Consider the following 11,919-nt stretch of genomic DNA (forward strand, 5'->3'; position numbering starts at 1 on the left):
GCCTGGTTTAAGTTAACTGAGCATTACATTTGCAAGTCATGAGCATATTACAACAACTTACGATTAACTAAGAATAATAGTAAACTTTATAATTGTTAATATTCTGAAATAAGACCGTCTTGATGACGTATGCAGCCTAGATATGCGACCTCCGGAGGCTGCAGCCTCACACCATTGCGATACCTCCATATGAAGACGTTGTTCTGCAGGTTCGTCGTCTTCATTTTCCTCTCAGTCTGTTTCCGACTCTGGCGCGAACATATAAGGCTGGATGGTCAAGTCTTCCGTTGTTGACATTTTGTGAATAACGAGTAAATAAAAAGTTTCTGTGCAGCTAGATAATCGTATCTCTGCTATAAAACTACAAAAATGGCCGAACGGGGTGGAGTTTAACCGAGTGTCACCTCTGCAACCTGGAGAGAGGGCAGGGTATGACGTGCATTTAAAAAGACAGTACCAAAACGAGTTGCTCTCAGATGCACATCAGAAAATGGGTAGAAAGGGGGGCTGTGGGGCTATAATAATGAGGAATTCAGACCCAAGCATTGCAGTTTCGCTTTACATAGACCACAAATAGATGATTTATATGTAAAAAGGACAGATTTAAAAGCATGATATGTCTGCTTTAACAATTTCCTGCCTGTATCCCTTTCTGTTTTCTTTATCAATTGTTGAGGGAATACTAGATGTAAATGATTCATATATACTTTCTATATTTTAAATTCTTGGTGGCTTCAATATCTACCTGATTTTTTTTTTTTAAATCACTTGACAAATAAGAATAAACTTTTATAAAAATATAAGTCTCTTCAAAGAATATAAATTGACATAAAACATTTATGATGGCTTGTAAATGATGATCAGGAGGAAGTACACATTGGTGCAAATCAATTTTATCATGTGTAAAAGTACGACCTCACATTTGCAAAAAAAAACAGTTTAGTGTGGGTCATTTTAATCATATATGTGAACCAAGAGTAGATAAAATAAATCTCAACTAGTTGTAGTTCTTGTACTATTGATAAAGTTACTACTTCATTATACCTTCATGGATAAAAAAAAGGAATTAATTTAATTCTCTTCACTTGAAATGTATAACTAAAGCTTTGGATGAGGTCCAAGACCAGATTTATTTATATAGCGCATTTAACACAACTTCTTTGACCAAGTGCCTTGAAAAAATAAAAATAAAAAAATAACAATTCTGAAGCAAGTTTTTACATTCACATGAGACTCTGAAAACATGAATGCAAGCTTTGGTGGCCTAAAAAATATATTAAAATGTTTTTTATATTTTAATTTGTATTTCTAGTTAAATGTTGTGTAGTGTAAAACATCACGTATGGTACTGTATATAAATGCTGTTCATAAGAATAATAATAATAAAGTGCAGCTTGTATTTCTAATTATCTTTCAATAATTATAGCCTTCATTTTTTTTATTTAATCAAAATGAATTCCAATAGAATATTAATTAAATTAATTAAATCAATAATAAATGAATAAAGAATATTATTAAAAATAAAGCATTGATACACGAGCTTTTACTTTATCTATCAGTAAGCAAGTACAGCACGTGTAATATCTTTTAAATCCAGTAGGTGGAGATATGCGCTTTAATACACACACACCACTGAAGAAGAGCCGGGCGAGGAAGAGTGTAGTTTCTTTTACTCTCTCTGGTAGTTTCATGTGTTTAAGACTGAAATAATTTACTGAAGGTGATAATGGATGAAGTTACTGGAGCTCAGTTGATCGCTGAGGCACTTAAAGCTCAGGTAAACTAAACGTTTATTGCAGTGATGGACTCTCAACGAGTTTCTCATTTTATCCTGATTTTTATCATTTTATGAGAAAGTTGCAAAATTTAAAATCTTTTTTCTTTCATAGTAAGTAAAGGATAAACGTATCATAAGCGTAATATCGTTATTATTTTCTTTGTATGTTTTACATCATGTAAAAGTGACTGTTTATGTCGCCCGTAGTTCCATTGAACTTGGACAGTGTGTCAAAGGTGCTGCGCATGCGCAAGCGCACCAAAATATTACAGAACGTCAATAGTAAAAAAGTGCTAATGGAGATGATATTATGCCATATGCCGCAATGTGTAAATCATGAGATTATGTATGTATAAACTGTATGTGATATGTATTATTTTGATCACCAAATAGTAAAAACGCTTAAACTTATAACTTTAGTCATAATAATTTAATAACAGTGTATACATCTGTAAGCTATAAATCTTCATTTTGCTTGGATGTACAGTATGTGTTAATGTATTAAAGATTTGCACTGATCAGATCAGTTTCATGATCAGATAATCTCATATAGAATAGTGAGAGTAGTGTGTAATTATGGGCTTTGTTTTAAATCTTCTTCTGCAGAATGTGGAGTACATGTTTGGCATCGTTGGTGTGCCGATCATTGAGGTGGCCATGGCCGCTCAAGCAGCGGGCATAAAGTATGTGGGCATGCGCAATGAGCAAGCAGTAAGACAGCTTAATTTTTCTGTAAAACTTTTTCATTTTCTTGTAACGTTGAAAACTATTTGGGTCTGTTTGTGAAATCATTTCTTTCTTCACAGGCCTGCTATGCTGCATCTGCTATTGGCTATTTGACAGGACGGTATGAATGTGTCTCATTTAAGTTTATTTCTCTGTTTTATTAATCTAAAGTTGTAATCTTGTGTTGATATTGCATGTTTTTTTTTCTAGCCCAGCTGTTTGTCTGGTGGTTTCTGGACCTGGGCTGATTCATGCACTGGGAGGAATGGCCAATGCTAATGTGAACTGCTGGTAACTTCCACATTGCTGCTGAATTCACTTTACGTTAATGGTATTTGAATCAGATTGTGTATACATTTTGTCCTCTTCGTTGAAATCACAGGCCTGTCATTGTCATTGGCGGCTCCTCTGATAGGAACCAGGAAACCACAGGAGGGTTTCAAGAGTTTCCTCAGGTTTGTATTTTTTTTGTGTCAATAACACACACTGTACTTCATATTTATTTTTCTAATGTATACCACAGATATTGGAGTCCGTCATCTTGTTTCTCATCAGGTTGAAGCTTGTCGTCTGTACAGCAAATTTTCTGCTCGACCAAGTAGTCTTCAGATGATACCAGCTGTGGTTGAAAAAGTACATTTACACACTTTTATTCAACGCGATATTGCATTTAAACTATGCATTTTATCAGCATATGCATTACCTGCGAATTCTAGTGCCACGTTTTACTATTTGACCTATAGAAACATTACCTAATAATAAAATAGCTGTTCAGTTATTAACAGCATGAAATCTAAATTCTAGCTTTGTCATTTTTAGTACATATTAACAGTAATGTACTCATAAATGTTAAAATATAAAAAAATAAATGTATAGCATTTGAAATCCATTTAAACACATATACAAATGATTTACAAACCACATTTATAAATGAATGATTGGATATCAATTTTAAGTAAACTTATTTTTACATTTTTACAACTACACAATGCATTTTGTTCTGCAGTAAATGTATAAAACATTATTGGCTGTTTCAGGCTGTAAGAAGCAGTTTTTACGGCCGCCCAGGAGCCTGCTACATAGACATTGCTGGAGACATGGTGAATGCCAAAACAGACAGAGCCAGTGTCAGGTGAGCTTTATAATGTCCTTGAAATTAAAACTTTATTATAAAATGTTACACCTATTATGATCATTTACTGATCAGTATCTTACATTTTTACCAGACTTCCCAATGTTATTTGCCATTCAACTAAGGCTCTAAAAATGTGTGGGTATGTTGCAGTCAGTCATATTCATAACTCTAATTTTCTTTTGGCTGTAGGTTTGTTTCCTGTTGTCCTGTTGCCCCTGTGAGTCAAGCTGACAGCAGAGAGGTCACACAAGCTCTGGAGCTGCTCAGGACGGCTCAAAGGCCCTTGATCATCATTGGAAAAGGTGAACTACATGTATACAATTGCAGTGAGGTGTTGTCCTAATCTAGGTCAATGTATATTCTTATATTCTTAGTTGCATTTTATTATTTGTGCATCTGGATGATCTCTCTGGTAAATCTGTTATGTGGTGCAGGTGCAGCATATGCCAGGGCGGAGAGGGAGGTCAGGGAGTTGGTGGAGGTGTGTGGACTTCCCTTCCTTCCCACACCCATGGGGAAAGGAGTGCTGCCTGATGACCACCCAAACTGTGTGGCTGCTGCCAGATCCAGGTGTGTGTTTAAATTATCTCGGTAAAACTTTTCCATAAGGTTGTATTTTTTTGCATTATTGCATTAGCTAACAGGAACCTACACTGAGCAATACTGTACTTCCACAGCATTTATATTTGTTTATGGTATTTGGCATTTACAAAAATACATTTATAGAATAAAAACTTAACATTAGTTAATGCACAATGAACCGAGATGAACAATTGTATTGGCATTAACTAACATTATGCTGAAAAACTCATTGTTAGTTTGTGTAAGCTAATGCTTACTAATGTTTACAAACACTGTATACGCTTATTGTAAATTGTTCATATCTATAAAACATAAATATAGGGCTATTTTAAATTATTTATTTCCATTTTATTATTAGTTAGTACATTTTATTTGTTTTGGCTTTTACTATAAAGTATATTTAGTTTTTTATCTATAATGGAAGCATGTTGTAAGATAAAAATGTATTAACTCTTTCCACGCCTGCATTTCTTATGATTTTCACAAAAGTTTAATGCCTCCTAGAAAATGTTCTTCTTTAAATATATAAACATGCAATATATTAAATGAAAGAACAGACCCTCTGCTTTCAAACAAAATAAACGACGTTTCATCCTACCTTCATTAGTTCTCTTTTTATCACCTCTCAAATATGGTAGGTTTCTTCAAACACACCAAATTTTGAGCAAAAAGCTGAGATAATTGCATTTTTGTAAAGGACTTTTTATAGAGACCAGATGCAGAGCGATTCTCAAAACTTACACGGACAGCCGTTTGCCCTAGGGCGATACTTCCAGGTTTTATAAGTTAATAGCAGTATTGCAGATTGATGAGATAACTTGTCAATGGCGGGGAAAGTGTTAAAATACGATTTTTATGTTCATTACAAAAAGTATTAATATGTACCTTTGCTTTCTGTCTCTGTTGTAGAGCTCTGTTGCAGGCTGATGTCGTGGTGCTTCTGGGTGCCAGACTCAACTGGATCCTGCACTTTGGTTTACCACCCAGATTCAGTCCCCATGTAAAGGTTATTCAGGTATGCTTTGCACCACCATGAAGGCCCGTAGATAACAATATGACGTCCTTTAATCTGCTCTAGCACACATGAGAAGGATCATGTGTTTGTGTGTATGTGTTATTGATGTGTGAATGTTTGTTCAGGTGGATCTGTGTGCTGAAGAGTTGAGTAATAACGTAAGAGCCGCATCTGCTCTGATGGGAGACATACGAGCTGTGGTCAACCAGGTAAACTGCAGTAAACACAGTCCTCTTACTCATCTTTCATTACTTGATCCAGTTTCTCATTTTACAAAAGCATAATAGGATTTTGTATATGTTTATACTTGGTGAGACAAAATGTAAACCCCCCTAACATCCATAAGTGTAAAGAAAACACATAATACCCTTTTATATAATTTTTGGTATCCTGAAATTAACTTAAAGGAAAACATCACCGTTTTTCAAAATTTTACTATGTTCTTACCACAACTTAGATTAATTAATACATCCCTATCTTTTTTAATGCGTGCATTTAATCTTTGTACAACGCATCGTGAATGTGTTAGCATTTAGCCTAGCCCCATTCATTCCTTAGGATCCAAACAGGGATGAATTTAGAAGCCACCAAACACTTCCATGTTTTCCCTATTTAAAGACGTGGCGATTTTTTTTTAAGCGGATAAAAATGAGAACTATATTGTATGGCGGAAGAGCACTTAGTTTACATCACTTTGACATTGAGGGCAGTAATATTGACGAAAGTTTGAGCGAGAGGGGGAGTAGTCAGGAATGATGATGTTCGCACCGAGGTTGAAGTGCTGCAAACTAAGTGCTCTTCCGCCATACAATATAGTTCTCATTTTTTATCCACGTTTTATTATTTTGTGCCACCATACTTACTCGTGTAACTACTCATGTAACAGTCTTTAAATAGGGAAAACATGGAAGTGTTTGGTGGCTTCTAAATTCATCCCTGTTTGGATCCTAAGGAATGAATGGGGCTAGGCTAAATGCTAACACATTCACAACATGCTGTACAAAGATTAAAAGTGCACACATTGAGAAAAGATAGGTGTAATAATTTGTCTAAGTTGAGGTTAGGTGTTTTCCTTTGTGACTCTTATACAGTATGTAAGTGATTTGTTATTTGCATTTGAAGTGAATAATATGAATAATGTCTCTGCCAAGTTGCTGAATACTGAATAGTCAATAATGCATGTATGCATTTGGCGGGTGCTTTTATCCAAAGCGGCTTACAGTGTATCCAAGCGATACATTTTATCCGCATGTTTGGAGATCGAACCCACAACTTTTGTGCTTTTAACGCAATGCTTAACCCACTGAGCTACAGGAACACAATGTATTTATTACAGTAGGTCGTACAGCACACCAAAAATCTATTTCCCATGAAATGCCCTCTTAATATGTTTCTTTGTACTGTTTTGAAGCTTTTGGAGACTTTAAGATCCAAGTCCTGGAAATTTCCATCTGATGCAGAATGGTGGACAACACTGAGGGAGAAAATGAATGCTAATGCTCGCATTTCAAAGGTGGGAGTCTGAATACTCTGTAGCATATTTGAAACAATAAAGCACCCAACCAAACCAAATCCCTGTCTTAGATATGTGTGACCCTGTGAAATCCAGGTTAAAGTTTCATAATCTAATTTATGAGATTAGGATCATCAAAGTTTGATTTCGCATGGATTTAAATCATTGGCATGACCTTTCTTAGTCGACCTTAAAGATATCAAGTTTATAGTTTCACACAATGTTCTTTACATTATTTAAGATGATAAAAAATGGCTTTAGCTTTCACAGATTAACAGTTTTTCTTTTTGGTGTATGTCAAATGTGTGTACTGTTAATGGTATCGACTGGACCCTCTCTGTTTCCTGCAGACTCTTGCTCTTCAGTCAACAGTACCCATGAACTACTACACGGCCTTCCACCACATCTCTGAGCTCCTGCCCAAAGACTGCGTCATAGTGAGTGAAGGCGCTAACACGATGGACATCGGCCGTACTATGCTGTTCAACTACCTCCCAAGACACAGGTGAAATGCTTTACAATTTATACTTGATGGGTTTTATAGACATTTGTCTATTAAATAAGTTCACATTCTAAACAATAAAGTACACTACTGGTCCAGTGTTTAAAAAAACTCCTATATTCTTTATTTTTTCCACATTACAGAAGAATAATAAACTCATCCAAACTATAACATAACACAAATGTAACCGTGGGAATGATGTTGTGACTAAAAGCATCAAAAAGAAATAAAACTCATCTGAAGTGCAGTCACCCTTTGCCTAAAAAATGCAAAAGTAGCTTCTTGAGGTTTCACATTAGGATGAATTTGAAATAATATTTCTTTATAGTTTACATTTAATCTGGGCTCTTATTTGCTGTTTTTCTTCAATATTCAGTCTAAGTCATTGGTTTAAAAAATTAATAAAAAATAATAATTTTAGTTTTGTAATAAATCTTGTTTGGCACAGGTATAATTTTGTCTAAGAAATAACTTTTAAGCATTTAACCAAACACTTTTAGATTCAAAAGATCATTGTTAACATTTCAGTAGTGTAGGTCTTTCATAAACTTCATTAGAGTATACGGTTTTACTAGTCAAGTCAAAGGTTTGGACTCATCTTGTTAAACTTTAAAAGGGTATCAGAATTATTAAACAACATTTTAATTATTTGTGTGCGCAGTGAATCTCAAGCATTTAACCATAAACTTTGGCTTTATGGTCAAAAGGATTTTGCAATCGTGAAACCCATAAATCCAAGCATGCAAAGATTTTTGACTTAACGTGCATGTTAATGTTATCTAGGGTCTGCTTTAGGGGGAACTCTTTTTACCTATTTTATCAAGTTAAGTCAGTAAGTGGGTGACTAGTTTGTTCATTCAGTACTGTTATAGAAATATTTGCTGACACAGGTTAGATGCTGGTACTTTTGGCACTATGGGGGTAGGCCCGGGCTTTGCCATCGCAGCGGCTGTTTTGGAGCAGACGCAGCAGACGGGACAGCGAGTGGTGTGTGTGGAGGGAGACAGCGCCTTTGGTTTCTCGGGTATGGAGGTCGAGACCATGTGCAGGTAAACCTACATGATGCACTTTCACTCACAAGATACATCATCGTATTTTGCTGAAATATTTCATTATGGAAAGAAAGTTAGGCTATTTGAGATTGTATCAATGGTTATCGCTTCACTCTTTATGACTATAGTGGTTCCTTGTTGTTTTACCTTTTTTTCTGATTAGGTATAAACTGCCAATCATCATTATAGTAATCAACAACAATGGCATCTACAGTGGAGTTGATCCTGAGACATGGAAAGAGATGGAGAAAATGGGAGACATGACTACAATGTGAGTCTAAAGCCTTTTAAAGAGATCTTGAAGATGTTGCCATAGTTATCGATTAATGCCGTCTCTCTCTACACGTACACTCGATGATGTTGGGATCAGATATCTGTCTTTCATTGCTTGCAAGAAAAAAATCTCACTTGAGTTACAGTTATTGTTAGGAATGACTGAAAATGCAGTACTTGCACAGTATTTTGTGAGTGACCGGTATGTTTGTGTATGTGTCTCAGAGCTCCTCCAGTGACCCTGCTGCCAGAAGCGCGGTATGACCAGGTGATGAGTGCATTCGGGGGACACGGGTACCTGGTGCGAACTGTGGAGGAACTGCGTACTGCACTTCAAGACAGTTTAAAAAACACAGAGATGCCGAGCCTTCTCAACGTGCTTATAGATCCAGCGTCAGACCGCAAACAGCAGGTATGGCTGACACGTCATCTTCACATATCAGACTGACACATTAGATATGCTGATTTCAAGCCAAAAACGAATAGATTCTTAGAAAGTACCAGATCTTGTTATGAATTCAGTAACAGGGTTGTATGCATGCTCCAATCTGGCATGCTCCAAAGCATACCCAAGATCAAAGTTGGGATTCCTGATAAAATGTGCCTTGAAAACGCTGTAGGTCACTTTGAATAAGCATTTTTTTAAGAATATAAAGTAAATACACAGGAAAAGAATATTAAAGGGCTCATATTATGCAAAATCCACTTTTACAAGGTGCTTTGACATAAATGTGTGTTGCCCTAAAATGAAAAAATCCACCCACTTCTTTTTTAATCCGCATTAAACCATAGCAGTCTCATTAGAAGTGTTGTTATGATTCTCTTGTTAATGTGATGTCACATTGACAAAGCCCTGTCCATGGCCACTGACTGACAGGTTGATTTTACTCAAAAGCTTTTCTAAATGTGTTTGTTTGCACGTTGTAACACTAATACGGCTAAAGATACTATAGTTTCAGACTGTAGTCACAGTAATCTGATCTATTTTTTTATCGAAAGCAGTAGCTCATTTGCATTTAAAGGTACACATATGAAAACAGCATTCTGTAACAAATGATCTGCAGGGTATTTTGAGCTGAAACTCCACAATACACATTCTAGGCACACCTGAGACTTATATTACGATCAATCTTGTAAAAATGGGGATAACAGGTGCCCCTTATCATTGTTTGCCAGTATCCATACTTCCTGAAGGTATAATAATGTGATGTTCTTGTAGCTGGGTTGGGGTTGTGTATTCGATTCCCAGGGAACAGACATACTGATTAAATGTATGCGAGTCGCTTTGGATAAAAGTGTAAAAGTTCTGGGCTGGTGCTTGAAAGGTTTTGGGTTTGCTCATGTGGTTGTACTGTAATTACATTGACTAAAAGCATCTGCTTAATCACTCGCTGCTCCCTAGGGGAGCGTATACTGTAGTTGGACTCTCTGTTGTGAGTGATCTTGTTGTGCTCCACACCTCTGAATCTGTTAAGAGTTCATGACATCAGGAACGCTGCTGTGTGATAAATGAACACACCCCCACGTGGATATTCTTTATCCCCCCATATATACACCTTATGCATATCTGACCTTTCTATTCCTGAAAGTTATGAGACACCCATTATTAAAAGTTGTGACCCTTTATGTTATGCCGCTTGTATCGTGGCAACCACACACAGACGTGTTGAAGGATTGAGTTTCATAGTGACCCTTCAACAATGAATGTCTGTGTGAGTGCAGGACTGATTTAAAGGGTTTCCCCAATGGCGAATGGAAAACTGTCAAGAATTAAAGTGAAGCATTTGAATGTAAACTCTACAGTAGTTCACTGTTTACACTTTATGAAGTACTGCTGGAGTTTATTGATGTGGATGTGCAAAATGTATTTTTATTTTGATATCCACACCTGTTCATCTTGTTTTATTTTTTAGGAGTTTCCCTGGCTGACGCGTTCAAATCTTTAAAGGAATCGGATGAGATCTGAATCTGCTTTACTGTACACTACACTTGATTTACAGTAACTTACTGTAGGTGACTGAATTTTCTGTGTTATAACAACAAAGCGGTGACAGTTCACGATAAGGTTGTTTTGGTTAACATCAGGAAATGCATTAGCTAACATGAACTAACAATGAGCAATAGAGATTTTCAGCATTTATTAATCTTTGTTAATGCTCATACAATTGTTCACTTAAGTTTATTGTGTATTGACTAATGTTAACAGTTACAACTTTTGTTTTTAAAAATGTATTGGTAAATGCTGAAATTAGCATAAACTAAGATTAATAATTGCTGATGAAATGTTGTTTATTGTTAGTTTATGTTAGCTAATGCATTAACTAATGCTAACAAATAAAACTGTAAATTGTTGCCATCAAATCAGTTTCAATTTTAACAGACTTTTTCACATGGCTACAGTTGGGTTTTGGATATAAAATAAAAGTTTATGGGGTGGTTTCCCGGACAGGGATTAGCTTAAACCAGGACTACAAACATTTTAACAAACATGCGTTACTAAAAACATTACTTCTGTGCATATTGAGGCAAAACAAAGGACACTGATGTATTTTAAAATATTTTGTATAAGTAAGTAATGGACAGCTCTTACATTTATTTTAGTCTAGCACTAGTCTAATCCTTGTCCGTAAACCCCCCTATATGTTGATATTGTATCCCATAAAGTATAATAATAGACAAATAAGTGATTTACTGAAATTTCCTAAATGGTAAAATTGTTTGTAAAGTGGAAGGTAAATTTAAGAACCAATAATATTCTTTAACTGGTGCTTCAATATTTTTTATGTAAATGTTAAAGGAATAGTCTACTCATTTTCAATATTAAAATATGTTATTACCTTAACTAAGAAGAGTTGATACATCCCTCTATCATCTGTGTGCGTGCACGTAAGCGCTGGAGCGCGCTGCGACACTTTGATAGCATTTAGCTTAGCCCCATTCATTCAATGGTAGAGATAAAGTTAGAAGTGACCAAACACATCAACGTTTTTCCTATTTAAGACGAGTAGTTATACGAGCAAGTTTGGTGGTACAAAATAAAACGTAGCGCTTTTCTAAGCGGATTTAAAAGAGGAACTATATTGTATGGTGTAATAGTCACTTTTGGGAGTACTTCGACTCGCCTGAAAAATCCGCTCCCCTTCTCCCTCTCATAATGGGAGAGGGAGAGTGTTACTGCGCCGAGTCGAAGTACTCCCAAAAGTGCTGTTCCGCCATACAATATAGTTCCTCTTTTAAATCCGCTTAGAAAAGCGTTACGTTTTATTTTATACCACCAAACTTGCTCGTATAACTACTCGTCTTAAATAGGAAAAACGTTGATGTGTTTGGTCACTTCTAACTTT

The 11,919-nt window shown here is 35.8% G+C and overlaps 1 protein-coding gene across 1 annotated transcript; it reads left to right on the plus strand.

Moving 5' to 3' along the window:
* The first annotated feature begins 1,636 nt into the window (after positions 1-1,636).
* hacl1 (2-hydroxyacyl-CoA lyase 1) lies at positions 1,637-11,478 on the plus strand. Its single transcript, XM_065261324.2, has 17 exons — positions 1,637-1,777; positions 2,384-2,488; positions 2,584-2,624; positions 2,714-2,794; positions 2,886-2,958; positions 3,059-3,136; positions 3,541-3,635; positions 3,828-3,940; positions 4,073-4,208; positions 5,130-5,235; positions 5,361-5,444; positions 6,647-6,748; positions 7,099-7,253; positions 8,141-8,299; positions 8,466-8,573; positions 8,801-8,987; positions 10,489-11,478. Exons 1-17 carry the CDS (start codon positions 1,727-1,729, stop codon positions 10,519-10,521), a joined length of 1,707 nt encoding a protein of 568 aa, XP_065117396.1. The 5' UTR covers positions 1,637-1,726; the 3' UTR covers positions 10,522-11,478.
* Positions 11,479-11,919: the final 441 nt, after the last annotated feature.

Source organism: Paramisgurnus dabryanus, chromosome 13, assembly GCF_030506205.2.
Source record: "Paramisgurnus dabryanus chromosome 13, PD_genome_1.1, whole genome shotgun sequence".
NCBI classification, from domain to species: domain Eukaryota; kingdom Metazoa; phylum Chordata; class Actinopteri; order Cypriniformes; family Cobitidae; genus Paramisgurnus; species Paramisgurnus dabryanus.

What these genes read in the sequence shown, in the direction of transcription:
- hacl1 (XM_065261324.2), top strand. Translation starts at nt 1,727, where the DNA reads ATGGATGAAGTTACTGGAGCTCAGTTGATCGCTGAGGCACTTAAAGCT. An exon ending in GCATGCGCAATGAGCAAGCA is followed by an intron (nt 2,489 to 2,583) that starts GTAAGACAGCTT and finishes CTTTCTTCACAG; the next exon opens with GCCTGCTATGCTGCATCTGC. An exon ending in AATGCTAATGTGAACTGCTG is followed by an intron (nt 2,795 to 2,885) that starts GTAACTTCCACA and finishes TTGAAATCACAG; the next exon opens with GCCTGTCATTGTCATTGGCG.